General features: G+C 40.4%; 1 protein-coding gene across 3 annotated transcripts in view; it reads left to right on the plus strand.

Annotated features, from left to right (window-relative positions):
• TMEM132D (transmembrane protein 132D) overlaps positions 1-24,130 on the plus strand; it is a 269,350-nt gene that overhangs the window by 165,765 nt on the left and 79,455 nt on the right. For all 3 annotated transcript variants that reach the window (XM_061355391.1, XM_061355389.1, XM_061355390.1), the window contains exon 4: positions 11,888-12,071. In XM_061355391.1, the coding sequence (XP_061211375.1) occupies positions 11,888-12,071 (184 nt within the window). The remainder of the gene's footprint in view (positions 1-11,887; positions 12,072-24,130) is intronic.

The raw sequence follows: 24,130 nt of genomic DNA on the forward strand, positions 1-24,130 counted from the left end.
TATATTTGCAATGGTTTCAGGTTTGCCTTGCAAATAAAGAGAGTTTACATTCAATTAAGTCATTAAGGCTAAAAATTGTACTATGAAACTAGAGTGCAATAGCAGTAAGTATAACCCAAAGAAAAGTCAGTAGTTCAAGCTATGTGATATTTAGGTGCCTGTCATGAGATGGAATCCTGCTTGAGGAGAAATTGATCTTCACTTACTGCTTTTCCCTGTTATGTGAATGATTTATGAAGCTGTTGAAACTATTAATGATTACTAGCATTACTGAATTCATAATTATAATAATTAGGGTCTCTATTACCTTGCCTCCAGTTCAATAAAATCAATATGTCTTTTTAAAGGGCTAGATGTACATCTTTCCACAGTCAATTACAAAGATTTCTAAGTACTGTCCTGAGATTTGTACAAGTAGAAGCAATGTAATTTGTGCTGCTGTTCAGCCCTAGAGTTGGTGGTTTGTTTTCCACAGAATCTTCTTTTAAGTTCTGATATTACTATCTTCAAACATATCAATAAAAGTAGCTTTAAAGACCAAATTGCATTACGTGGAAGTTTGCCACATAGTAAGGAAGTTTGTGATGTGAAAGGTCCATCACATTAGCTGGTGACAGTGAGAGCCTCACTCTTGTTAGGTGATATTTCTTACTCATACCAGTTTATTTCTTTAGTATTCGTGAAGCATTTCCCTAATTCATGCCATGCCTGTTTACCTCTCTCCTCCAGTTTCCTAGTTTATAAGCTTGATAATCTTACTTTTACTGAAAGATTTCTTTACTTTTGGAAATGACAAACAACTGTATTCATATTCTGACAGTATATGGAGATGCGGTAGTGAGAACCTACCGTATCTTAGCTTGGTGTATATTTAAAGTCCACTTAAATTTGTCTGCAGTAATGTAATTCTTTTGTTTACAGCTGTATTGGGATAGGGAAGGAGTTGTTTGTCTGGGGGTGATTTGAGGGCACAGAAGCTTGGAAAGAATAATTTTAAATGAGGGAGCTATTATCTGCCATTACATGATTCCAGGAGGTCTGCAGAGTTACTTAATATTTTGCTATGAGCACTTGTTGTGGGAAGTGAAGCTGCATTGGGCCGTGCTATCCATTTCAATGCCAGAAGCGTGCTATGGTCCGGTCCCTTTGAGCAATGGCTCATAGAAGGCTTCAGTTCCAGCCAGGGTGGCTCCTCAGACTGCCTTAACCATTAGAATAATCAGGTTCTGGAACAGCCTTTCAGGGGAATAGGGATTTAAAATTCCTAAGTGCTTTTAAAATGGAATTTGATAAGTTTATGAAGAGCTTACATGATGTGGTGGCTGCTGTAACAGGGAGCTATCCATATGGACCAAGATCTCTTCCTGTCCAGACCAGCACGTAAATGCAGCTCTGCCTTCCTTCTTGTGCTGAATTTTTTTCATCTAGAATGAATGATAATAGTTTTCATATGGACAGTTTGTATTTGCATTAGTAGCTCCTGGACCATTTGCATCAATAAGATTAAGATTGTTTTATAAGCAATTGCTGATGGTCAGATAGAAAAGCTAGACCTCACCAAGGACTGACTGTACTCATACATCACTGCAAATTGCTGCTATCTACAGTGTTATACTTTACTGGTCTCAGTACCCCTTCTATTTGATAATTCTCTGCAGCATAATAACTTGCTCATACTATTTTCTTCACTGCAGTTTCTCAGTACCCAAGGGTTGCCAGGACACTAGTCCTGAGCTCAAGTGTACCTCAGCCTTAGGCTCACAGTGGTGAAAAGTCAGGTGCATCAGTGCTGGATGTAGTCAGACCCAAACTTGCTTGACTGAATGGAACAGTTCATGCCAGTGAGAACATGAGTTCTGTGAGCTTCTGAACTCACACAATTTTTAATGTCACAAGTACATCAAAAACTATGATTTGATGTGACAGGACCTAGGACTCAGCTGCAGACCTGTATCATCATCCTGTCTGTATGATTTCATCATGGCTATCAGATTATCCCAAGGTGTACAGAGGGGAAACATCTGCTCAGATACTAAAACTGAACCGTAGCTGGAGCAGGGAAGGTGTACTATGCCTTGATCTTTACAGCCAAAGTAATTTAATGAGCGTACCTCTTAGCCCACCAGGTCAAGGTTGAAATACATGGATAAAGCAAAACAAATGCAGTGTATACCCAGAGATATCTGTACCTTACTGCCAAACATGTATAGTATATAAAGCAGAGATCAACATTTCCATGTCTTCAAGTAATAAAAACTGGTAGAGAACAACATGGCTTTTTCTATGTCCCTGTTGTTCCCAAATAGTTATATTTTACTAAACTTCAAAGATTTATGTTATCAACCAGGTCTTTAGGCCCTTTTGTGTTTTGTATGCTTTTTTGATTAGGGTCTTGTTTCTCCTTACAGCACAGCAGAGACTGATAGCATTGCTGAAACAGATGCTGCATTTCAACCAGCTTGGTTGTGCTGAAGCTCACAAGTGCTGTGTGGCTGGCAAATGGGTTTGGGAAGGGGCTCGTATGAAAGCAGGGGTGGAAGTTAGAGCTGGTGATCAGATAGTGCTTTGCTGTAGGACAGTCTTGGAAATAGCCTGGCAAAGCGTGGTATAATTTAATTTTCAGGTTTTAGTAAATGTCATCACCTTTTTTAGTGTGCTTCCAGATCATTATTTTCACCAGAAGAATTTGTGAAAGGAGCTTTCTGATCATTGCATATTAACAGTGCCTTAAAATTAACTTTGACAGAATAGTTTGTGAAATCACGTGTGGTGGAAGAGAACAGAAGCCTCATGGATATAGAAAGAACTTCCAGTTACTTGGTCATGGCCGTTTCAAATCTGCAAAAGCTGATAGAAGACTCTTCTTACTTCTGTGTTCCTTACACATTGGTGTTAGTGTATGAATTGATGGTTTAAGCGCTCAGGCTATCCCAGCATTTCCATAGGATCGCAAAAAAGACTCTAAATTATGCACCTCTGGAAAAGAAAAAGGGGAGACAATTTAAACCATTCACACTTTATCCAGCACTGAAATTGGCCCTGCTTTGAAGAAGGCATTAGATTAGATGGCTTTCAGAGGTCCTTTCCAACCATGATTACCCTATACTTCTGTGATTTAAAAATCTATTTAAGCCCAAAGCTCTTTCACAAACCTGAGAGGGGTGTGAGAGCCAGGGTGTGTATTCCCCTTTCCTCTCTTTAGTTGATTTTTCATGTTGTCGCTTAAAAATAAGAAAGAAAAGTGATTCTGGAAGCTTCTTTTATTTTACTATTAAGGAAGCTGGAAAGCATTTCTGGTTTAATTCTCAACTTGGCAGATACTGAACATATGGGTAAAGAAAACTTCTCTTTTTTTTTTCAATTTGAAAAGAACTTCATACTTTTGCAAGATGTATGAGTTCAGCAAAAATACTTGCTGAATAGTTCACAGCAGAGGAAGTTCCTGTAGTTGAGGATACTTATCTCATATATTGGATATGCCTTGGCAGATGTCTCCAAAGAAACCACTGATTTTGAAATGTAATAATGCCTTGCATCTAGTGAACTGTAATGTTGATGTAATTACATTTGTTGAACCAGTGTGGACACTAATAAGCAAGGCCTATAAAAGGTATGTTACAGATCTTACCTTGGAGACATGAATGGAGCTACATGCTAAGGTACTGGATCTCCCACTCTGGATTTAAGACTACAGTTAAATTTGTTTAAAAATGGGTAGGAGACATAATTTTTAACTCATTTGGATTCCAAAGTTAAATGACCAACACGGGCATTAAGGAGAGTGGCTGATGTCTGAAGCATGCAATAAAGCAGCAAAATGCTGTGTCTTTGATGGGAATGCAAAAATAGTAACTTACCATGGTAAATTATCACTTCTCAGGAAGACTTGCTCTAGAATTCACTTTTAAAGCAGTTTCTCAACATTTTCAGGCTGGTGATTCCTTGCTTGAGCCTTTTTAAATATAAAAATAAAAATCAGCTCTCTATCAAAGGTAGCCATGATAAGTTTATATAAGCGATCTGTTATGTGTGTATTTCAGGAGATGGGTGAGAGCATGAAATCATGAAAGGAAATAACAGGTGGAGGTAGAGGAGTAAGGTTTTGACCCTTTAGCACCTCGTAGCCCCTTCGATTGCTTTTACCGTGGCCTATGATACTTCTTGGAAAATGTTGCTGTGGACCCTGGACAGATGGGCACTCTGTAGAGGATTCAGGCTGTTCATACATATTCTGCATGTTCCCTGTTGCAGGGAGTGGATTTCATAGGACCAGAGTCAACAACTGGATTGCCTCTTTGTTCACCTCAATTTTGCCTCACCACAGTAGAGTGGTTTCACAACAAGGTACTGAGTTAAGTCTCAGACTCAGCAAGTGCCTCCTGCATGGGCACATCCATTCACATGAGCCAAGGACTCCCCTTGGCCTTGTGTATGGTAAGCATGGGAACAAATAGCCTTTGTTAAACAGGATTCCTGAACTCGGGGGAAGCTTGCTTGTATAGCACACATGCAGATAACTTCATCTATATGGTTGTCTTTCAGAGATAAATAATTACTAAAAAAAAATACTTAACCTGAATTCAGCAAGTCTAATCCCACATACATTTATGCACAAGTATAAATTTGCCATTCATAGACATAAGGGTTTTTAGGTAGATAAATATATACAGACTGGATTTTGCTGCAGGGTAGTGTACTGAGCACAGTGCTTGATCTCAGATTTAGTACACTGGGATTACTCAATAGCAGATATTCACAGCACTGGCCCTGTAATATTTTAGTATTAAAATAGTGGGTCTTGCTCCCTGCTAATCAGTGTTGTGCTTGCACGACTCAGCCCACTCAGCAAAAGGTTTCTTTCATTTTCAGGAGATGGTGACAGTAAAGCCATAGTGTTAGCTGTCTGGGAAATCATAATGTGAATGAAGTATCTAGGGCTTTTGTAAGGAATACTCTGGAATTGATGTAAAGGCTTAGATCTGGGGGTCATGATGTAAGAGTCAAATTCCTATAGTGCTGACGACCCTGGGCAAAGCAAGGGTGTGGAGTCAACACATTGCTTCCATGAAGTTTTATTTAATTGAGGCCTTTATACTTGGGTTTTTCTAGGTGTAAAATGACTGTAAAATGTGATCCTTCTCCTGTTTGCTTTTGTCAGTTAAGAAGACAGCCATCACATTCTGCAGTTGTCTCGTTCAGTGTAGCCTGAGCCTTAGATGGATCCTGTAGAAACTTTATCAATTGATAATGGTCCTTTGTGGCTGTATGCCTGGCTTCCTCTTTCGCTGTCTTATCACACTTACATGAGCCTAATGTTATATTTATTGTTATTTTTATGCTGAGGACAACAAAACCAGCAGGTAGAGAAGCCCAGATTGACAGTGTATTTGCAGTGGTTTATTAGGCTTCTTACTGTCAGTAGAAGTGTTTTCTTAGCCCTGCGATTCAGTCCCACCTGCATAGTAACTGCGGTTTTTCTTCTGTTGCCTCGTGATTGGGCTGCTTCAAAAGTACTTGATGGTTACTCACTACTGTGTTGAATAATTTATTGAATGATGATTAGACTGGATGTAATAAAGTCAATGTTAATTTACCATTCCCTTAGCATGATGTGGTAAATGATCAGTGGATTTACTATGTTAAGAGATGCTCAGAATCATAGTTCTGAACTCAAATGCTCACTTGGTGGGAAATTATGTTTTAAATTTATATTATATTAAAAGGTTTGCTAATTCTTACCCACTTTAGAATGGTTTGAGTTATTTAGGAAAAGTGCTATCAACAGCTGGAAAATTGTATAGTGAATAATTCATTTGAAAATAGCAAAAAAACCTCAAATGAATAATTCAGTGACTATTTCTCGACCAGCACTGCTGATGTCATGCTCCAGAGAGATGGAGCCGTTCTTAAAAATAATCTTATTACATGATTAGCAGAGTCATTTTTCGTGATTCTTCTTGCTAGTTGGTTCACTTCATACGCTGATTCCTGAAGAAAAATTACTTTTTAGCCTACCCATCACTGAATTTTTAACAGTAAGATGACAATGAATAAAGTTATATTTGAATGTACCACTGTATGTATCACCTTATCTTGATATATCAATGGTGAATAATGATCTTTGCTGTAATGCAGTGGGTTAGGTTCTGTAGGTACTGATTTTATTGAATACCCTTTCTGACCTTGGAAGAAAGGTCAGATACCCACGCTTCATGCCTCATTTTGTACACAGTATTTATTCCTTTTGATTATTTGCTTAGACTAGGACCAGGGACTGGTGTGCAGAGTGTGTGTATACTAGTTCATTGGCAACGCATGGCGCAGGTATTGCGCCATATTCTTTTGTTTTAATAAATTTCTAACTTTTGGGGTAAAATTAAGCATTTTATTTTCAAATTCAAAGGAGGGGTGGAAAACCTGCTGGCTTTGTCAGCTAGATCCGTGCCTACTGAATGGATGTGGGAGATTGAGAGCTGGATGTGTTGAGCTCACGTTCAGGAGCCGAGCCAGCTCCTCAGCTGGTGAAAGGCAATATCATGCTGCTAACTTGTTATGCTTAATGTCAAATCTTGCCATATTGATTGTGTCCTTAAATCCTAGTTGTAGCAATAAAATTGTTCACCGGAATTCTGCAAATTTTATCCTGTATAAAAGCTTTAAAAAAAAGAAATCATGGAAAATATTAAGAAGCCAGAAGGAAAAGTCAAACAGATTCATTAAAATAAAGGATGTCTCTTTGCCTGTAGGGTTATTTTGAGGGCCTTTAGCTTATGGGTACAAGAGAGACATAAAGCTTCCAAGGACTGCAGTCGGTAGTGGACCCCTTTTCCCAGCTTTGTCCTCCTACGTTTTACTGGGGAGTTCAAATCCTGCCTGAAGCAGGCATATTTGTGTACATTGGTTTAGGGTAGGAAACCAAAAGGGAGCACATTTTGATTGCTAAAGATAAAATGCATCAAAAAAACACCACCACATAAAAAGGAGATTAGATATGCATGTGAGGTGTACACCTATCATCATCTCTTGCAAAGGCATTTTTAAATGACCACTGGCTGAACTGGAAGAAGTTACCAGCATTTCCAAAGCAATAGCTTACTGTGTAGTGATGAGCACCAAAGAAAAGCCAAAATACGTTAGCCTGCCATAACACAGTGTTCTTTTCTCATTCTGAGCTTTTTATTCCTCACATGTCAGTCGTATAGTCTCCTTGTCTGTGATCCCACACTTTTTAGTTACATAACCCATACATTTAATTTCTAGGGTGCTGGCAAACATGCCAAGCAGAAGTAGTTTATTGCATTGCAAGTACCTGTTTATGCAGAAGAGATGTCATCGCTGTCTCTGGCAAATATGGAGAGGAATGCAAATGTGTCCCCCTGCCACAACAGGTTGGCTCTCATGTAAAGGCTTCTTGAAACAAAAAACCCTCACAGAATTATGTGAAACAGGAGTTGTGGGTATTTATTAAGCATTCAGCAGAGTAGCAGGCAACCTTTTCTTGGTGAAAATAAACTAAAAGGTTATCAAGATCCTTTCCTGACTACTTTAAATACAAGTGGAAAGACTGACTCAACCAAGAAGGCAGTTTGAAACTGTGTTTTCCCTTTTGGCTATTGTCTACGCTGGCTCCCTTTCCCTTTCATCTGCATTTTTAGGTGTTTCTCACAAAGCACCTATGTGCTCCAAGATTTTTACTTATTTTTAAATGAATTCCTTTCTGAAATGCCACTTTGCGATGCATAAATCATCTTATCCCTCTTTTTATGGGAAAGTAATTTTCAGTTTAATTTTCTCTCCTGTAAAATGCAGATAACGGTTTTCACAAACTCCCTCAGGCCTCATGGGGTGCTGCTGTCCCCCTCTCTCATGCTGCAAAGCTTTTCCAGTTATCCCTGGAAACATTTCCCCCTTTTCTGAGCACTGCTGATCCACCTCTTAGCCTGGCCTGCACAGCATCTCAGAGCACAGACTCCTTCAGTACAGGAGATGTACTGGAGACCTGGGTGTGTGTGTGGAGGGGAAAAAGAATAAAGATTACTTTCTTGCTCTCTTCTTCTGAAATCTCTTTCATTAACATTCCTAGGATATGTCTCATTTAGCATATTCATGGCTTCAGGCTTCTTGTGTCTGATACAGCCTTCTAAAGACAGTGATAAAACTTTATACATCATATTATGAGAAACATTACACGCCCAGTCATTTTAGGAGGTTCAGAAAGAATCTTATTGTATAAAGATCAAAGCCGATACCACAGTGAGTGAAATCAGGAATGGGATACTTGGATGGAGTAACACTGCCAACATCCAGTAGCTTCTCTTGGTTTTACAGGGTCTCCTCTTGAAAACTGTCTTGCAGGGCACAGCATCCCTAGAGGCCCAGAGAGTGGCTGGTTCTTTCTCTAGAAGGTTTCTCACCACTGGCAGAGGTGTTAGCATTGGCCAAGGGCTTTGCTACCAGCCTCTTGGGTATGGAGGGACTGCTGGGCTGAAGGGGCAGAAGAGAAGTTGAAAACCAGAATCATTTGCCTCAGTCAGGGCTGTGGCAGGAGAACCCAGCGCAGAGTGGCTCTGGGAGGTAGGAAACACTCCCCTAGGGAAAAAGAGAGAGTTTCCCATTGTTCTTAATTTGTCAGAGCTGCTTGATCTTTTGTTAGACAAGAAATAAAAAGCAGATTAAGAAATACAGTAGGAGCATGCCTGCACTGTCCTGGCTGACAGGAGGAAAGGCTGGGCTACTCTGTTCCAATGAAGTTTTCCTTGTTTTCTGTCTTCCCTGCCTTCAGGTTGGGCTGAAACCCTTTAAAAATGTGTGTGCACAGCTCGGGAGGGCTGTGTTCAGCAGTGAATTCCGTTCGCTTACGAACAGCAAAGCTCTGTGTGAAGGATTTGACTTCAAATTAGTAACAAAAATCATTTTGCTTTGACCACTGTTCAGCTCAGCTTGTTGTGAACCTGTGAGTTTGTCCATCCTACGCGTTCTCATTGTGAAGCTTCCCATACTGTAAGTGACACTGTTGCGGTGTTCAGAATAGCAGTAATAGTTTTACCATTAGCAAAATGGTAAGAGAAACACGCTGTTGCATTGCAGTGGCCATTAAGTGTATGCCTGCCTTGAGGAGGACTAGGCAGTGCATCATTTCAAGTAGCAATGGCTGGCTACCCGATAGAAGTATTCCTGCCTGCACCATTAGCCTTGACTTTGGAAGAAAAGGCACAAATATTGTTGGTGACTGAACTCCAGTAATGAATACTCAGTGTCCAAGTTTCTCCATTTACGTTTTTAAACTATTTTCTGAAGGGCAACTTTCACACTTCTCTGTTGAAATACTTAAACTGCTAAATACTGCTTAGGAAGGCTGTAAATTGGGGGTAGATTCATAGGACTTGCACATGGAAGGATCATCATAGTAAGTGAACTAATAGTAAACTAATTACACAAAAGTTCCTGACCTGGTGCTAACAGCCTGGGTCTGATAATAGGGCATGCAATGCTTTCAGAAGTTTTTAATACATCTTTAGTAAAAATAGTAAGATTATTACTGGGTTTTGGGGTGCTTTGTAATCTTGTCATTTGGAGGTATTTGGTATTTCTAAGAAGTAGTTCAAATAATTTCTGTCGAGATCACACTTGTAGCAAAGTGGAGGGTTTTCTTCCTTCAAGAAATGCTACATTAAAATACCTGCTTTGAAGGAGAAATTAAAAGAAATATTTCCATTCTTTTGGGGTTACTGTATTTGTGCCAAGAACGTAAGGACCATGCTTCACTTCTCTCTCCCCATTTCCAGTGCCTTTCACTGTCACCTTTTTTTCCTTGTGCCCTAATCACTTTATTCCTTTTCTCCTAATCACCAACATCCTTGGAAAAGATGAAGCTGGTTGCTTTTTTTGACAACCATCTGTTTTCCCATGGTATTCTGCCTTGCAGCACTGTCCTGTGCAACAGTCCCTTGCTGCTGCCACAGGAGACGTTCCTGGTGACAGCACCAACCCTGCCAAGCCAGTGACTGGTAGTAGTAGACTATGCAACAATAAAGAAAGGCACCCTGAATAGAATCACAAACTCAAGGTTCATTATATGAAGATTCAGTTAGTTTTTTAAACACAGAAAATGTGATAGAGCATACTGTACAAACCGGGATCACTGTCAGGTATTTATAGGCATTCCATTGCCCATTCCTGCTTGTACAATTAAAGCAACTGAGTTTCAATAGTCACAGCTGCATAAAACAGCTTTCTGATCCTACCTAGGTCAGTGTGAGCTAAGACTGCATTCACTGCTAGATTAGAAGTTGTGCTCTTTGGGTTTTTTGATCTTTCTGACATGAAGAAATGAGAAATCGAGTACAATATGTTCCATTTTGGAAACACAGAGGCTCCTTTGAAATTCCATCCAGGATAGCAAGATCTCACTGCATCCATTAAAACCTGAACCTTAAAGATGATTGGATTAAACTCTTCAAGCAGTAGCTTTGGACAAAGCATTGCATTTAGCCAGCATGATAAAAATTTCTGAGTATTTTGGAAAGAATCCCAAACCAGGGCTGTTGTCATAACTGGTCTTCATAAAGAGGTAAACCCAGTCTTAGTTCTTGTTCCACAACAGCTGGGAAACCTGCTGGATTTGGGGCACATTCTGGGATTTTTTAATTAGTTGCTGTAATTCTTAATTCTTCTAGTGGCACCCTCCAACACAAGTGGCCTGTGACCCTTCAGTGCTGTGCTGTCCTTTCTCGCCTTGAGTATTAGCCCCCAGAAAGAAATTCTGCTCTTTCCCCTCCACACAAACACTGAAGATCTGTTCCTTTCAGTGCTTCATAGGTAAATGCCCTGTCATTCTCAGTGTCCCCTGGATTTCTGTACTGCTGCAAAAGTCTGCATTCTTCAACAACTTTGCAGTAAATTGAGTATTTTCTTTTCTTTATATATGCCACTAGACTATGGAGCTCACCTTGCCAAGATACACAGCAGAAGCATCACTGCATTGCTTTCTGTACAGTAGCTGGTTTTATAACAAGCTTTGCAGGAATTGTACCAATAAACCTCATTCCAATTTTCCCTCTTTACATTTCTGCTTTGTCATACTCACTTATGTGAACCATTTATCCTTAGGAAGGGCAGCATGTAAAGACAAAGTAGCATTGATAAGGTATTAGTTACCCTGATGTTGCCAGAGTATCCTGGGGAATCACATCTCATAACTCTCTGTTCTTTTCTAATGTTTTTTACTCAAGGATCCTGGCAGTATTGGCCAGTATTAAATAATCCAGTTTTGTAACTCTCCTGTCCTGCAACAAGCTCAATTGTCTGTAACTCCTAGTTTAGCAAAGGACAAAAGGAGCTTCACACAAACATGCACAGCAAGGTAGCAGTAGAGCCAAAAATTAATTCCAAGTTTTCCAGTCCTTTGCTGCCTGCTGCCCTGGTTCACGGACCCCATCCTGAGCTTTGACCTCTCTTCTGTGTCTCTCTCCTTAAAAAGCAGAAAATGCTTTCAGTGCAGTGATTTCCCATTTGCAGGAGTGACTCCCTTTAGATTTGCTCATGTGTTGCTTTAACATACAATGTGCTTGTTAAAGGAAAGCCTTGGAGTATGGATTTTTAGGCTGTAGCTTTAGCCTTAGCTCTACCTTGATTTTTTTTGGTTTCTCCACCTGTGAAATGGAGCAGTGGTTACTTATCCATGTCATAGTGTTCCTAAGTCACTTGAATGTGTGAGAAATGCCCTGAAAACTTAAGTGCAAATGATTATTCATTATTAAATCCGTCATCCCACCAAATCATCTCCTTGGAAGAGCTTTAATCCAATGTTTTATTAATATAAAAGTAATTATATTGCTGCCTTATCAGTCATGTGAATGGAACATTTCTTATTCTTTCTTCCTTGCAGTGCGGATGGTCCTTCCTCTGAAATCATGCAGATTGACTTCGAAATTGAAGACCTAACTGACCTACCTGGGACCCAGCTCATCACATGGCAGGTAGAATATCCTGGAGAGACAACATCTGATCTAGGGATCTCCAAGATCTACGTAAGCCAGAAGGACCTCGTAGGAGTTCTCCCTTTGGCTATGGTAAGAAATTGTCTCACATTCTGCAAGTTTTTAATACTGTTTTCCAACTTGAGTGTCTGACTGATGCAAATAATCTGCTGACAGGGGAGGGAGGAACAGAATGTTTCCTCTGAAAAATAGTTGCTGACTTCATTCAGCAGTGAAACCACATGAGGAGTGACCACAGCTTCCCATGGCAGGCACAGTTGTGTTCTCTTTGACTTGAAGACAGCAATTCAGTTCATGCCGTTTCCAGCATTCAGAACTCTCTCTTCTTGTTAAATGAAGTGGTAATCTTGGACACTCAGTCCAGTGTGGTGTATGCCTTACTTGAATCACAGGTACTCTTACATTTGGTCTAGTTTTTAAGGACTTCCTGAATCACAGTTTTTTAATTCTGACTCTATTCTTTTGAGAGTGAGAACTAAGGTCACAGTGTGCAAACTACAGGGCTTGAGAAACACCTAATCCTTTAGCCTTGTTCTTACCTAAACCACCTGTTGGATACTCAGATTCTAAGTACAAACAGAAATTTTCTTTCTGCTTCTCCCCCCTTCGCATTTTGTCATCATTAGGGATGAAGTGTGCTTGTCCAAGGTCTGGCTGTGCCCCATTTTCATTCTTAGACAATCTATTAGAAAATATTGACACATTATTATTTAACACGGAAAGAAAAAACAGAAATCCATCTCAGAGTAATGTAACCTGGATGTTTCCCTAGTGAGAGCCAGTTAATTATGCCATTATTGAAGCCTGGAGGTGTTCCTTGCACTTCCAAACTCACAGAGCTGGCTATTACTTTTATTTACAAACTTGAGAACCACTCAGCGGTAGTGATTCTTTATTTCACCAAAAATATTTCATTTCTAATGGTTCATGCTTTCATTACCAAGGTGTATGCCACAGTTGAAATAGCTCTTTCCAACTGGTATGGTGGCCATCATACAAATCCAAGCTGTGTGACTAATCCCTTTGTTTTGCATGGCTGTTTTCATGGGCTAGTTCCTGTTGGGTCATCTCTGCTGGTTTGCTGATAGGAGAAGAGGCTGTCAGGTCTGCAGATGGGACCCTAATGCACATTCACATGAGTTACGGAGTGTTGAGGGTCAAGGCTGTAGAAGTGATCTGATTTACATAATGTGAAATGTAGGGGGTTTATTTGTTCCATCCCTTAATGGGAAGATAAAAGATTTCATTTCTAGTTGTTCCAGTCACTGCAGAAAACACTAGCTCTTCTCATATATGTCCATTATTCCTTTAGGGGTATACCAAGTGGTATAAGTGGCAAAAAGGAGTTCATAAGAAGAAAGATAGATTCTTGGGCAGTTGCTACAAATCAACTCCCTCTCTTCATTTACATTAAATATAAAAAAGAAGGTCATTTTCCAGAAGCTCAAAGTTCTGTGCTCAAAGGTCACATGAAGTCTATAAAGTTATTAGGAGATGACATTTAGGAGGCAACAGGTGTTGGGGTATGGGTAAGAGAGAAAGCAAAGATAAATGGCAGGGATCCCCTAATTATTGACAGACTGGGAATAGTTTTAACCTTCTTTGCAGTAACTGGAGCGTCAGGGAAGCAGCTCTGGGGTATCACAAATCTCCAGATCTTTGACGTACTTCATTTTGTGCTTAGGAAATTATGATTCAGGTGCAGACCTTTGAAGATGTCTAACTTAGATTAGCTTGGTACTTCAGCTGTCCCTGGGGTCTTAGCAAAGCCAGTTTGTAATGTACAAATTTAAAATAAAAAAAATAAGTGAATTCTCCTCTTCCATTTAGGAAGAACCACAGTGAAAAAAAGTGTTATATTATTTCTCTGATTCTGGGGTTAATATGGGTCAGTTTTCCTCGGCTTCTTAGCAGAACGTGTGATTTCATGTTTAGAAGCACCCAACAGAAATGATGTTGAGTATTTCAATTACAGGTTAATTTTTCAAAAAAAACCAATTTTACTGCTTTAACTTGAGGCAGAGCTTTGATTTTTTAATAGACTAGCACATACCACCTCTGCACCATCCTTCTTTTCCACAGGCTTTTCTACTAGCTCTTATGGGTTTGGAAATTGCAAAGCAGAAGACTGGCCAATTTAGAGCTTCCTGTTTTCTTTTTTTTGAGTTACAAAACACCACAGTGGAAAGCCTTAAGTGTATGTATCGGCATCAGGACGTTCTGGAACTGCCTGCCTTCTGCTGAAGTTATTAGGGCAGTTGCTGCACTTACCTTACCTTTCTCCAGTGCTCTTTTCTGTTCTTGGTTTTCCCTATGGCGTATTAACATTCCAGCTTTTGAGCCCCCTGAAGGGCCCTACACCAATAATGGCAACACAAGCCACAGTAGGGCACTCAAGGATATTGATGAGAAAGGCTGTAGGTGTGTTTTATGGCTGTGTGGGTACCATGAAGGCTGATACTCCTCATACTTCAATAATACCTTTTCTAATTGTAAAGTGTAACAGAACCTGTCTTGGTAAGCTGTACATGGGACCCCAGCAGGCCTTTGGTAGTGGAGTGGGAATAGCATGGGAGAAGATATTTAATATGGGAGCATTGTAAGAACTGTGAGCTCCTGTTTGGATATTTGCAGTGTATGATCCTTTCCCTTAAGCCTGATGAAATACAGGCAGAGATGTTTATCCAGGGTTATAAAAAGTTATTAGCCTTTTACCATGATTGCTTTGCAGTGGCTTTTATAGCCACACAGCAGTGTCTTGCCTTGTTGACAGAAACTAAACCATTCACTAAACCCCACTGAAGAGGCAGGTATTTGTATGGTATAAAGTTCTTCACCAGCACAGTTTCACACTGTAATTTGTGCATTTCTTGCATAAGCAGTATTCAAAACTCTTCCCATTTCCCTGCCAGTTTTTTCCTGTAAGGTCTGTGTCTCCAGGTAGAGTGTGGCTGGGGAACCGGAGAAGAGGGGTTTTGATAATTCGTTGATTGGTACAGGGGTTATAGAAACAGAGAGTGCTTTATTCTAGATGGGGAACTCTGGGCAAGGAATGCCAGATGATTACTCCATAGTAATTACTGAAAAATCGGTACTTTGGTGGGGGGGTGGGTGTAATCACACGTAAATAATGAAGAAGCAGAAGCCTTCTGTGTTGTTCTTTGTTGTCGACTAACATGCATTGTAATTCTCTTTAAGCATCATTCTCTTAACATTCACCTTGGACAGGGTATCCTTTGAGACAGAAACCCAGCACCTCTTCAGTTCAGACCTTTGAAATAGGATATTAAAAAGGCACATGGTCCATTTGTTCATTAGCTGTCTTGAACATGCAGAACGGCTGAGGCTTTTCGAGTTGAGGACTTGCAGTGTAGTGTGAGTGTCAGTGAGAATAATATGCCTGAAAATTCTAGAATATGAATTATTTTTATTAGCATCCTAAAGAATCAGCTTCCAATTCCTGTTTGACTTCTTTCGTGTGTTTCTTCCCTATTTTATTTCACTCTCATTTTGTTAGGTGATGAATGGCACAGTTTTAATCACTCAGATTGTACACTTGCTGCTATTGATTATTGTTGCTTTTCAAACATTCTGTCAGCTCTTTCATAATTACAGTGTTCACCTTTTGTTGAGCCTTAATGATTAGGTGAAGATGAGATACAGACAAGCTCTGTAGCCAACTGTGCACATACAAGATAATTCCTACTGAGAAAGGCAGAGGGCAGATATGACATGCTGGTAAATGGATCAGTTGAAATCTCTTCTGCAAATAATAATAGTAAAAATGGTGAATAATAAAATACCTGGCTGGTTCTTAACTGAACCAGCTCTGAGTCTGGAAATCACCTGTCTTGCTCTGTGTATATGCCCTAAACCTATTCTATCTGTGTCCTCCATTTATTTAATAATCTGATACGAAATCAGGGCACAACACCTGTTTTGCAAATCTCATGGGGGAGATGTTGGTCCCAGTGTTGATAAATCCATTATTAGAGTAGTCCTTTGACTAGAAAATACACTGTGTTAACTTCACTTCTCCTAGAGTACAGAAAAAACTGTCTGCAGGATGCTGTGTCCCTTCAGAAATTCTATGAAAAGGTTGCAGGTTTAAAATTAAAATTAAAGGTTGTATTTTAAATCTGTGAATCAACAGGTTAATATTAGAGCCAGCCTGGCTCACGCAAATGTAGTTGACCTGATATTCAAGGCATTATTAGGTTTAAAGATACCAACATGTACCAGGTGTTTCAGGTAGTGGTAGGACATATGAAGATGATGCAGAAGCCCAGCAATTGGATAATGAGCACCCTTGTGTATAAAAAGCTTGTGAATCTGGATTGCTTTCTCGAGAGACTCCCAACCCTTTCAGATGAATTGATCTTAATGTAATAGACTGCCTTGTATGATCTGTGCAACTGGGAAACAGCAGAAGAGTTTTGCCTTCCAGAGCAGGAATCCTTGAATACAGCAGAGTCATGGTAGCAGGATTACCTCATAGCAATCATGGTATTGATATTTCATTGGAGAACTGAAATGGGCAGGAAGAAAAGATGGGATTTGAAACTTGATTAATGGTACAGTGTTGAGGTTGCAGTCTGCTCGGCAGGGGAAACATCTCCAAAGGCAGCTTTCCATTGCTCCCAGCCATGTTTCAGTAGGCAAAGGCAGGAAGTGAACATGTGAATTACAGTGAATTACAGACGTGTATCAACAAGTGAGCTGCCATTATCTCTCTGGTTTTGGTCCATTATTTATTATCCTGAAGCAGTGCAACATCGGCCTCCAAGACAGTCAAATGGGGTGTGAGGCAGATTTAAATCACATGTAGGAGAAAACTCTTGAGAAGAGACTCCTGATTTATGGCAGGCTTAAACAGAGTCAGTGACCAAAGTCCAACTCATTACTTTGCAACAAACATGTTGTAGTGAAGGCAAAGAATTATTCCTACTCATGTGACCCTACCAGTGAGTCCCAACTTGTTGAGCTGACCCTGCTCTCAAGTATTCAGGAGGGTTCTTTCAGAGGAAAGCTGCTTTGGTGAAGAGCAAATTGACCTTTTTTCAAGCTGCAAGTGAAGGTCATTTAAACAAACTCAGGTGAGCTGTTAGAAAGAAAGATCACGTTATCCTTCACCTCAGGTGACTTACAAGGTTAGTACCCCCCAGGAAAGGGTCACTGGTAGCAGTGGAGCTAGAAAACCTTCTAAAGCAGCATGATCATTTTTGCAGTGTTTGTGTCTCCACAGCTGCTATTGTACAGAACACATGGGGAGTGTTTATTTTACAAGGTCACGTTAATAAGCTAGCTGTAAAAAAGGAAGTGTCTTTATTTGTTGAAGAGAAGTATTTTGTATTGCTGAGCATATAGAAAACTTCATGTTTAAGACGATATTTTGTTAAAAGCGCTGTTTTGGTACATCCTAGCAAAGTTACCAAAGCAAAATGGGCTGTAAAGCAGTTCTCCCATTGCAGGTGGGAGATGGTCTTGTCCTCAGAGCCATTAGAGCCATTTTGGTTGGTGAGAAGTTGTATTTATGGCAGTCATATTAAATAAATTGCATCCCAAACCTGAACACCGGTTTAACATTATACCTTTTAGATAATTTATTCTTTCAACTTGCTCCTGATGTTCTTCATAAAAATGTAATGAAAACGTTGACAGAAAGTAAACTGTTGTACATACCATCAGTGTAAGAAGCTGGATAAATAAATCAGATAAATAAACAAAATCAATTGCTGCAGCAAAGAGCCTATCTATTATATAGGAAGCTTTTCTGTATCAAAATTATTTCTAATAATTACAGGAATCAGCTGTCATGGCAGTGCCAGTCATTGCTGGATTTAAAAAATGCTGAGAGTATTCATGTCCTTAAAAATACATGTATCGGAAACATTAATTGTTTAGCTGGTGCTCTTTATGTTCTGTTGGAGACTGGATAGCTAGCTCAGAGTTAGCAACCAGGGTGCTCAGTGCTGCATTTAGTTATAACCTCACCCTGAAAAACTTAGAAGCCAGAGCAGACTAATGATAAAAACAGAAAGCAAATACTGGTCCCTTCCTACAGAAGAAGAGATGGGGATGGGCAGTGCGCTCAAGTTCCTCCTGAAGTCCACAGACTGCCTTCTCCTAGACCAAGGTTTCAGTTTGGCTTTTTTTCCCACTACAGTGAATGGAATGGGTGGATCATGGTCCGGGAATGCAGACCTAGCTGTGCAAGTGCTGGCGCTGTTGAAGCTTACAGCCCACATGTAGCTCTAAAGACAACATGGCTTTCCCTGCCTTTTCCTTAAGCCCTTTTTCTTTTCTGGTGCTTTGCTACTTCTCAGGTTGTCAGAGTGCTGCTGTTTTCTGTTGGGAGCTGCTCAGGAATACAGTGGGGATCCATGCTGGCGTAGTGGAATGGAGTATTGGAGGCTGTTGCAGCCTCCTCTCTGCTATTTAACATCTAAGCTGACGATTAGGATGCTTTTGGATTAAATTAATGCTTTTCTGTGGGAGAGCTGAAGTGTGAATCTCCATCCGTGTGTATGCTATAGATGAACAAATTGATTACAGGGAGGATCTGCTTTTGGCTGTCACTGGTCTGTGTTCTGCCTGGCAGCTGAGACGTGCTGGATCACATCAGCCAGAATCAGCTGCACTACTCAGCTTTAACGAGGGAATATTGCTAAACACTTCACTGACAGTCAGCTTTATGAAAAAGGAAAAGATGTCTAGAGAGTAGTTAAAAGCTTTTACCTTCCTAATTCATAGCTTTTAAATTGCAATTACAATAATTCGGCAAGTTTTCAAATATTTAATTAAAATGTTACCCATTTCTGAAGAGGGACCTTTTAAATCAAAATGATTAGTGAATCACAGATGAAATCTGCTCATGGGAAAGAGAGAAACCTTTGGGTTTCTGTGGTATTGCAAGCAACTATTTCATTTTCACAAGTATATCCTATTGCTTCCTAAAATCAGATAGATCAAAGTCTTACAATTTCTTGTCATACAGTTCATCATAGAAGGCCTTACAGTTTCTTGAACATTTCTTGTCCAGCTGGACAGGGTGCTGGGCCATCTTGTATGGACTGTGCTTCTGCTAAGAAAGGTTGGACTGGATGATCCTTGAGGTCCCTTCCAGCCTGGTATTTTGTGATTCTGTGATCTCTTGGCACTACCAGATCTGATTTTAATTCATCTTTCTTGAAAATAGATAGCCAAGATGACTACAGGATACCAGATAATGTCCCTTACCATTGCTGTCTGGACATACATTGTTTTTCTCCATACGAAATGATATTATGATATCTGGTTGTTGGGGGTATTTTGGTTGGTTGGGGTTTGTTTTAACAATGGCATACATTCATCCAGTAACTGAATATTATATCCAGATCTTTCTTTTTCTCGGTTGAATGTGTCTTACCTGTTGTCTGAAATTCTTGCTGTTGGTCCCCATGATTAAACTTTGCATTGTGTGGGCTGCATTTCATTCCATTTTTCAGTTCTTTCTGAATCCTTGGGTTTATCTGGTGCTTCTTATTTAATAGTTCAAACTTCGGTGTTGACCATGCCACCCAAACTGAAGCTGTTAGCAAAGTTTAGTAGTACTCTGTTTCTTCTTTTTTCAGGGTCATTATTGACCCTAGGCTAATTCTGAACTGTTGCTGTACCAGTCTTACGGACTGCTGATCGCACAGCTTTGCCTGGACCCAAATCATTGGATTGGTTCTGTGTGGTTCAGACAACTTCAACAGGATGGACTTTGTATTCAGAAGCTCATTAATCAGCCTTTATGCAGTGCATGAGTCAGATTCTATTTCACATTCTAGCAACTGTGATGAGCCTGTGCAGCTAATAGGAGAAAATGTTTCATGCAGTGAGCACATAATCGGTTATGGTTCAGAAACTAATTGAATCACGGGTATCTGAAACTACTTTCCCGTGTGTAGATGTCAAATATTTATGCTTTTTCAGAGCATGAGATATTGGCATCTGTCTGTACCCAAATGATGGACCAGGCAGCTGAGTAGTCCCATCAGGTGTTACTGTTCTGATATTCCTACATGACTGGGTTCCACAAGTGAATATAATCAGTTGCACAGGGCTAATGTGTAGGGTTCATTTATTTTCCAATTAGAATTGACTGTTAAAAGAGGCTTGGTTTGGTCTTCAGCTGTTATTATCACTGTTATGCTAAACATTGGCCTTACTCTGGCAGGCTTTGTTGTCTAACTACCACCAAACTGACAGATTCGTGAGTCACTAGCACATAGCATTTTGTTTTGTATAGAGGGAATGAAATGAGAAAATAATACAAGCACTTGGCAATCTCCAGAATCCAGAAAATGCCATATTCTTTGGATGTTTCCTTCCAGAATTAATGACAACCCTGGGGTTCTTAACATTTGAAATAACAAGCAATAGCTCTTTCCCTTTACAATTAGACATTTTGTTGACCTGTGAAGCATGCAGTGAAACGGTAACTGTGTTCATTGCAACATCAATGCAGACGTTTTGCTACTTAAATTCCCAAGCAGTGAAAACCATCAAGCAGATCTCCCAGTTTAATCCAATTCTTGTTCTGCCATAGGTTACTAGAGGCTTATGGAAAAAGATCTTGATGATGTTGTTGAAGACAAAAGGATAGACATGTTGTTTTTGTATCTGGAGCTGCAGTTGCTGGCTGACTAATGCCACAATCACCTGTAATAACAGAAAGCAACAGTCACCCAGTTTTTGTCTGAGTGGGGCAGTGAGTAATGAGGGTTTGGACTGGCTGCTGGCAAAGCTGCTGCAGCCACACAATTTGCTGTGGAGCATTGAAAATTGGGTTCCCTAGGGAGGCAGGAACAAACACAAGGATATTTTTCTTATGCATTAAAGCCTAAGAAAAATGGGTTTGCGTAACAGCTGCTCTTCTTCCTTAAGTGCGTGTTACATATGTTTTCCTTGATTAGACACATACAGTTGAACTGGGTTGGAACAAGCCCAGTCCTTCAGCCCTGACACTCTTTCTATGTTGCTCTGAAGCTACATGATGATATGAGATGTAGAAGACCTAGGGAAGCATGGCAGATCTGAACTTAGAGCAAGCTTTCACTTAGAACTTGTACCTGCCTCAGTGGACACAAGCTTTAGAAACGCTGGCCTGTTTTCACACTGCTGTAAAGCCACAGGTATTAAAAACGTTATGCGTTTAAAACAGAAAAAAATGCTGGTGAATTGAGTTTTCAGAATAAAGGTCCCATAAATAATTGTTAATTTGATGATTTTTGTGCAACCAGTTTCAGCCAGCTCAAAGGGACCTTGTCTTCAGTAGGCAAGTGCTTTGAATGACTTTAAAGTCGTGATGTCTCACATTGGTGCCCAGAAGCACCAGTAATCACTACAGTTATTGCAACACCTAATTTGGATTATTTTTCCAGTACCTTTATATCTTTCAGTTAATCAGACTCAATGTTAAACACATTGCAAAGGTTTTTTTGCTGAAATACAAAAATCAGGGATGGTGTTTGCTTACTTGTATTGAAATCCAGTGAGACTGGGTTTATAGAAAACAGATTACTGCCTTCTGTTCCTCTGTTGTTTCATGTCAAGTTTCACTTGCAGGATTTTGTAACACAATGCTGCCATACAGCACAGAAGTAAATATTGCGAAACAGTCTTTAATTCTGACTGCTAAATTGTTTTCACTGGCATACAAAAGACCACACAGAGTCATCCTTTGGCAAATCTGGTAACAGCAGGATCCAGAGTTTACACTGATTTAAGAAGATTCCTTCAAACATATACTGATGGAAGTGCTGTGTGTCCCTCCCTCTTCAATCAGGGAATCTCTCAGACCAGCCAAGATTGAAGAGAGCTCCAGCTAGTCCCATGCTGTGCTCAAAGAGCCTGTTGCTCTGGACTGTGTCTGCTTCAGTCTTGAATGCTTCCAGAGATGGAGAGCCCACAGACTCTCTGGGAAAACTGTTGCAGTATTGGATTCAGCCTCATGGTTATTTGTTTTTCTATGCATCTAAATGGAATGTGCCGTATCCTAACTCGTGTCTTGTGCCTCCCATCCTAATCCCATATAGGCCTGAGGACAGGTTGGCTTCATCTTCTGTGTATCCTCTGATGGAGTAGCTGTAGAAAGCAGTAAGCCTCCCATTCGCCTTCTCTTCCTAAGGCCCAGCTCTCTCCATCTCACTGTTTGTGAACATTCTGTGCTTCAGCCCCCAACCAGGTTGGTGGCTCCATGCTGGCCTCGCTTCAAGTGCGTCAATACCCTTGGCTTGAGCTACTGCCTCCCTTGGCTTCCCACCTCTTAATTGATGTGGTTATGAAAAGATTTTTCCCTTTTGGCACAATGGAAGGGATGCTGCCTTAATTGGTTCCCTTCAGATTAGTTATTTGAATAAAGCATAGCTGAAAAAGAAGCAGCAAATTTCTTCCTACTGAAATAGATCATCACCACTGCGGTGCTGCAAACCAGGTGCAGATCACTCTTCTCAGCTTCTTGCCATTATTTTTAGATGAGTTTTTTGATTCTGAGGTACCATTTGGGGGCCAGGAGCTTCCCTTTTTTCTTTCTTTTTTTTTCTTTTAAGGATTAACGCTTTTGAAATTATTTATTTATGAGCCATGAAAATCTCCCCAAAATGGATTTTAACAAGTGTGTAATTGGATAATTTGACAACTGGTAAGCTGAAGCCCCAGAGATCAGGAATTACACTTCGCTGCAGAATAGTCATTCTTCATGTAGAATTAATTAGATTTCCTCTAGATTACAAGTAGTAAGAAAAATAGTCAATTAAGAGAATTATTCTCTGACTTTTCCATCCTTCCTTTAATTGCCAGTCAGTGGTAGTAAGAATTCCTTTTTCTATGTGAGATGAACTCGGAGGCAGGATGCCAGAAAGAGGATGAGGGACAGCGAATTAAACACTGGGCCAGGACTCAGAAGAAGTGACCACCAGCTCTAGGTGTGACTTCTGACTCACTTTTTGAGGGATTCGTTATCCATTTGAGCTGAAAGCTGCTGGTTCATTGGAGGCAGACAGCAAAGGAGGACAGGTTCCTGCTCAGATGAGGATGATGCTTTTCTTCAGCATAGCTAAGTCAAGCAACACTTACTCTGCCCCACCAACGCTCCTGGCTGGGTTGGTACGAGCACCTGTGCAGCTGCTGCAGAGCTGGGCTGAGGACCTGAGCTTGGCTAAAAATAACCATTCTGGGGTTTTTGGGTCATTCTGAACCCAGCTCAGGTCTGCAGTTCGCTTCATCACCTGCGCGTACAAAAGGAACAGTGGCACAATCAAAAGAACAGCTTAAAAATCGTAGGCAGAAGCCACTTCAGGCAGCATGGCTGGTGAACTGACAGCTTCAGGAACAAATGCTAGCAAATAGCCTACAAGGTCTGAAGGGAAGCTCGATCCTTTGTCATAGATGAATAGGGCATGGACAGCTGAACAGGGTGGAAAAGCACTTGGTTCTGGCCAGTCCTCTCCTAGAGCAGGGACTGGGACCAGTCTGCTCCAGGAACAGGGAATGGAGCTGTTGACTTGGTGGAGATTTTGGGGCAGTGCAAAACAAATTTGGCAATCTGAATTTACGTGCAGGATGTTTCTGAACCTGAAAGCATTTGTATAAGTTTCAGTCTTATACCTCCTTTTCCTCCTTTCTTTCACATTGGCTGTTGGAATGGCTTTCTGTGTGGGACAGCAAACAGCAAATGAGGGGCTCTGAGGGGGAAATAATTTTGTTTAGACAGGAAAGAATAAAGCAGAGCAGACAGCTGTGATTCAGATGGATGTCTGAGTCATTCATCGTACCTCCCAAGGCTCTTCCTGATATAAGGCACCTTATACTGTGCCTAGAGAGAAATTTAAACTGTGGGCTCTGCAGAGGTGTATTTTTACGTGTTACTAAGTGTTGGCTGGAGGAGCAATACGAACACATGGCCTCCCCAAGAGTGGTCCTGTTCACCATGGAAGAAAAACAGTAGAGACTTGCCTAAAGGTAGATGACATGGACCCAAATCACCCAGAATTAAGATCTCAGAATTTAATGTTTACTGAATGTAAAGAAATAGATTTGTAAGAGGATGTTTGTTTCATTTTCATTGTGACCTTCAGAGAAGGGATGAGGGGAAAAAGTAAAAT

Source organism: Neopsephotus bourkii, unplaced genomic scaffold (assembly GCF_033783945.1).
Source record: "Neopsephotus bourkii isolate Nb327-2 ecotype Australia unplaced genomic scaffold, CSIRO-AGI_Nbou_v1 NB_795, whole genome shotgun sequence".
NCBI lineage: Eukaryota > Metazoa > Chordata > Aves > Psittaciformes > Psittacidae > Neopsephotus > Neopsephotus bourkii.